Here is a 5,707-nt window from a genome sequence, read left to right on the forward strand (position 1 = left end):
GGAGACCCCTGTGTTAGGGTGATGCTTCTTGCTTCATCTCATGCTTCTTGTGCTTCTTTAGAGGGGACCAAGTTTTGGTCCTTGGTAGGCTTGTAAGGTAAGCATATATGACTCGTAAGGGCCTGGTGTGGATTGAATTGGGTGTTGCTTTGCCAGGAGCCACCATGGAACCCTCACAGAAAAATTGCACTTACATTTTTATCAGGGAAATAAAAATCCATTCACAATTTTGTTAACAATATATAACAACCACTAATATATATACTATATATAAAATTGCATTGGATGTTGCAAAAATATTGTAAAAATTTACTAAATAGCAAGATCAAATAAATCAGTTCTGACATTTTTTTAACAAGGGCAAAGAACAGTATACATGGATTTTATACAAATAATGGCAGTTACAAAATTTGTATAAAAATTTTCATTCCATAGTAGGTGTGCTTTTTCGTTTCCAGTGGCAGTCATCCTATCCCTAAAGATAATTCATGAATCATACCAGTAATTCATCAAGAACAACATTTTTGATACACATGACACTAACATTTTACTTCACTGTTGACTACTTTTGTTAAAACTATCCAATGGTGCACAAAGGTGTAATCCAATCCAAAACAATTGTGAAAACACTTCCTTAACCATTACTTGTGCACCCTATTCCTACAGAATGAGTCAAATACTGCACCCCATGAGTGGGTGGAGTATACAGCCCCACCACTGAGTAGCACACAACTATTCCACTATTCATCTTGATTCTAAACCATGAGCATACACCCAAACCACATGCAACTCTGCACTTTGCTGGTTAAGATGTCATTATTTCTTGGTGTTTTATATACTGTATATGCAATAATCTTCTACAAATTATCTTTGTAAACATTATTACAATAATGTTTTTTTCTCCATACAGCATTACGTTACAGAACCATCATTTATGAACATATCTGCCTTTACCTTGTTTATTTATGAACATATATTGAAATTACCTGAAAAACAGTAATCAAATATTTTTTCTTTATACAGTGATACAGATCCAACATTTGTTAACAAATGTTGGATCATTTATTTACAAATGAGCATTGCTGGGATTTTTAGAAACATTTACATATTCAGCAACAATATGCTTAACCATAATGCATATATAATTATTATTTGTATCAATACCTAGAACATTTATTTGTTAACATTTTGATAATATCAATGTTCAAAGCCTATAAATACTTAAGAAATTCAAAATGATTATAAACAATTGTGTGTTGCTCAGCAAGTGGCTCCCAGGAGTGAATTACAGGTGTATTTTGGATAAGAATGTGTTAGTTGTGACTTTCACTAGTCAAGCTGCACTGCAAGCTGAAATCCAGAAATTGAAGTCCCATATTTACAAAAGACCCATCTTTGCCTGTGAGATATGCTCACGAGCAATAATGAGACGCTGAATTTGTGCAGTTCCTTCATATATCTGGTAAATCTTGGCATCTCGCATTAACTTCTCTACTGGATATTCTGTGTTGAATCCATTGCCACCAAACACCTGAAGAAATATATTATACATTTAAATGCTATTAATTTCAGTGGACAGTGCAATACTTTTATATATTAATTAGAGTGGGTGTCCAGCAGGGGAAGAAAAATCTAAAAGTTTCCCAATTACTTTATTGTCTTTGTCTTATGTCCAATTTTTATCCCAATGATGTAAATATTATAATACATCACTATGGATTTAATGGAGTTAGCAGATTTTTTTTCGTAGGTCTTGGTTATCATTTTCTATTGCTATGTGATAAGGTTATTGTGTTATGCACACAAATCACTCTAGTGATTTAGGGAGCCGGTCGGCCGAGCGGACAGCACGTGGGACTTGTGATCCTGTGGTCCTGGGTTCGATCCCAGGCGCCGGCGAGAAACAATGGGCAAAGTTTCTTTCACCCTATGCCCCTGTTACCTAGCAGTAAAATAGGTACCTGGGTGTTAGTCAGCTGTCACGGGCTGCTTCCTGGGGGTGGAGGCCTGGTCGAGGACCGGGCCGCGGGGACACTAAAAAGCCCCGAAATCATCTCAAGATAACCTCAAGATAGTGTCATATATCAATAAGAAAATCATAAGAGTAATGTAGCGACTCAAACCAGCAATCAGGGTGCTCCTAGCCACATACCTTACCATTGTACCACAAAACGATAAAAGTTATACAACCTGGGATTCCACTGAATCCACAGGAAGTCTGGAGGCTTCAATTAAAGCCAGACCAAGTTTTACAGGGGTACAGTGTACATCTGGGAGGACCTTGATTGCTGGTTCGAGTCACCTCATTGCTCCAAATAATCTTCTCGTTGATATATCAAATTAGTGTAATTAGGTTATTGTGTGCTATGGGACTGTGACTGCCATCAAATAATGATTTGGTCTTTCTTACTAGTGTTGGAATTCATGCCAGGACGACATTTCCAGACAGAATCCCAGCAAAAAGAGTAAATTGCAAGACGTTTCCTTTGAGCTATGCCGTAACAGAACTAACATGCAAAATGTTTAAATACTGTATGTGGAATTGGTAAGAAATGTGAACATGAGTAACGTTGTCATATGTGAATGGGATGTGTGAAAGTTGTATGGTGGTGGAGTGGTAAGCACAGTAACTTAAGTGATACGGATACAGTAGAATGCCCGAGAACCAGTTAACAAGAAAGGTGTACAAGCATGAAATAAGGGGATCATATGTACTGTAGCTAGATTGTACCTGGATGGGATTCTGGGAGTAGTTGTTCATCCCAAGCCTGGCCCCGGTTCTCCCTATGCCCGGCCCAGGGCCAGGCTTGACTTGTGAGAGCTTGGTCCAACAGGGTGTTGCTTAATACGGCCTGCAGGCCTACAAATCAACCACAGCCCAGTTGGTCCAACACTTCGTGTAGAAAACTATCTAGTTTTCTCTTGAAGGTGTCCACGTCTGTTCCGGCAATATTTCTTATATTCACTTGGAGTACAGTATATTTATTTTTTTATTTATTCATTTATATACAGTACAGTATACAAGAGTTCTTATATTCTTGTACAGCCACTAGCACGCATGGTGTTTCAGGCAAGTCCTTAATCCTACGTTCCCCCGAATACGACCAGCCAAATCGTTTAACAACCAGGTACCCATTTTACTGTTGGGTGAACAGAGGCTACAACTAAGGATTGGTGCCCAGTAAATCCTCCCCAACCAGGATATGAACCCAGGTCAAAGTGCTCGCGAAACACCAGGCGAGTGTCTTGCCACTTCGCCATGGGGACCTTACCTTGAGGCTACCTTGAGGTGCTTCCGGGGCTTAGTGTCCCCGCGGCCCGGTCGTCGACCAGGCCTCCTGGTTGCTGGACTGATCAACCAGGCTGTTAGACGCGGCTGCTCGCAGCCTGACGTATGAGTCACAGCCTGGTTGATCAGGTATCCTTTGGAGGTGCTTATCCAGTTCTCTCTTGAACACTGTGAGGGGTTTGCCAGTTATGCCCATTATGTGTAGGGGACTGCCAATGTTGAACAACTGTGGACATACGATATTCATACAGTGTTCTCTGATTGTGCCTATGGCACCCCTGCTCTTCACTAGTGACATTCTGCATTTTCTTCCATTTCGTTCACTCCAATATGTTGTTATTTTACTGTGTAAATTTTGGACCTGACCCTCCAGTATTTCCATGTGTTATTACAGGTATTTGATAACTCTCTCATCTCCTTTCTTGGGAGAACATTTAGAGATCTTTGAGATAATCCCAATAATTTAGGTGCTTTATTGTGTCTATGCATGCTAGTCATCTGAAAAGAGGGGCAAAAGACCCAGGGGTTCAGACGGGACAAGTCCACAATGAACCGCAGGACTGTGGAACAGATGGGAAACCCATCACAGGGACATCGTTGTTTCGACCACGCCAAAGCGTACCCACTCCGAGATGACTAGACAGAGCAAGAAAAAGAGGCATGCCCCGCTAGCCCTGAACCCCCCAAAGGACGTTGGACTAGCCACCCAAGGCGGTCGGAAACGACCCAAAACCCCCATGAATCATGAGACGAGACCAGGCGTGAGCAAACAGTGCGAGCCTCCTAACACCAGAACCTCATAACAAACCTAGTTTGTTATGAGGTTTGTTATGGGGCAGTTTGGGTCTTGAGACAAAGACCCAAAGCTGAAGGAAGACGGATCCATTACAGAAGCATAATCTGGATTGCGCAGGAGGTAAGCCGCAATGGCTGCCCGCACTTCAGTAGACGAGAGTGGGAGGCCGAAAACCTACGGAAGGACGGAACCAACAGACCCAAAGGGTCACAGAACAGAACCCGGGGAGGGGCAGACACCAAATCCAACTCGTACGCAGAGGGGGGGGAAGGAAACCCCACTCTACAGTAAGCCAACTCAGAGGGTAGGAAAACCCAGGCGGGGTTCAATGGGGCCCAATGCCCCCCAAGTCTGCCCCAGTCCCAGAAACCTCCACACCAGGGATCTGGGCCAAGTCATCCTCCAAAACCCTAGCCTCACAAGAAAAAGCCGGGTCTTGAGGTTATCTTGAGATTATTTCGGGGCTCAGCTTCCCCTCAGCCCGGTCCTTGACTAGGCCTACTTTTTGTTACACCCCCTCAGGAAGCAGCCTATAGCAGCTGTCTAACTCCCCGGTACCTATTTGCTGCTAGGTAACAGGAGCATCAAGGTGAAAGAAACTCTGCCCATTTGCTTCTGCCTCCACCGGGGATCGAACCTGGAATGCTGTCCACTCACCTCTCAGGCACCTCTGGGGCAGCCGGAAAGCAGGAAGGAAGGGAGCCCACTGGTCAGACCTCCGTTGCCACGGCTGGAGGAACTGACTAATGCCCCTCCAAAAGGGGCAACCCCCGAAACTACCCGAGTCTCATAACCTTCTAAACCCTGTCTTGACCCCGAAGCCCTCAGACGCTTTGGAGTCGGAAGGAGAGGGTAGGGGGAGACCAAAATGAACCACAGTAGGAGAAGAATGATGGGGAGCGGACTGAATCAAGGTCGAAGTGACTAACACCCCAAAGTCCAGGTCCCTACAAGCAAAACGGGGCAGCCTTGGGGCTTCTGGGGTAGCAATCTACCTAGCCCATTGCAACAACCTAAATCTAGCATGCAACACCTGAGCTGCCTGCACCTGTATAAAGTCATCAGTGAACTGGGTGAATTGAGTCACAAACAAGCAACAAATCTCACGGGACTCTGGGTCGAAGGTGTCACTGACCCAACAGCCAGCATGATGGGGGGCAAAAACAGTGTCCCCTGAGACGAGGGGACAGAGCAACTCTCAAACTCGCACAAGGCAAGAGGGGACCCAGGGGTTGCAGCCATCGGACCGATGGTGAGAAATGTGAGAAAAGGAATGAACCTATTGAGAACAGATAGGTCCAGGAAAAATTGAGGCTCTGGATTATTCCACTTGGAGATGGAAAAGAAGTGGGACAGCCTCTGTAAGGATCACTTAATTAGTACAGCATATAAATGAACTGCTTAGCTTGAAGATCATTAGGGTCTTGTACTGAAACCCATTATTTGACTAATGTTTCTACTATTTACCCACAGTAAGGGTGTGTCAGTTCTAAATAAATTAAACTTGTATTTCCTTTACCTGGACTGCATTACTTGCAGCTCTGTTTGCAGCATCTGCAGCAAAACCTTTGGCAATGGATGCATAATAGGTGTTGCGGCGTCCTTGATCTACCTCCCAAGCA

The 5,707-nt window shown here is 43.8% G+C and overlaps 1 protein-coding gene across 4 annotated transcripts in view; it reads right to left on the reverse strand.

The window, feature by feature from the left end:
• Nucleotides 1–220: 220 nt before the first annotated feature.
• Mcad (Medium-chain acyl-CoA dehydrogenase) overlaps nt 221–5,707 on the reverse strand; it is a 73,618-nt gene continuing 68,131 nt past the window's right edge. For all 4 annotated transcript variants that reach the window (XM_069334463.1, XM_069334465.1, XM_069334466.1 and 1 more), the window contains exons 9-10: nt 5,605–5,707; nt 221–1,531 (exon numbers count right to left, since the gene is read on the reverse strand). The exon at nt 5,605–5,707 is cut by the window's right edge and continues 68 nt beyond it. In XM_069334463.1, the coding sequence (XP_069190564.1) occupies nt 1,379–1,531; nt 5,605–5,707 (256 nt within the window). In that variant the 3' untranslated portion in view covers nt 221–1,378. The remainder of the gene's footprint in view (nt 1,532–5,604) is intronic.

The sequence above is a fragment of the Procambarus clarkii genome, chromosome 31 (assembly GCF_040958095.1).
Source record: "Procambarus clarkii isolate CNS0578487 chromosome 31, FALCON_Pclarkii_2.0, whole genome shotgun sequence".
Lineage (NCBI taxonomy): Eukaryota > Metazoa > Arthropoda > Malacostraca > Decapoda > Cambaridae > Procambarus > Procambarus clarkii.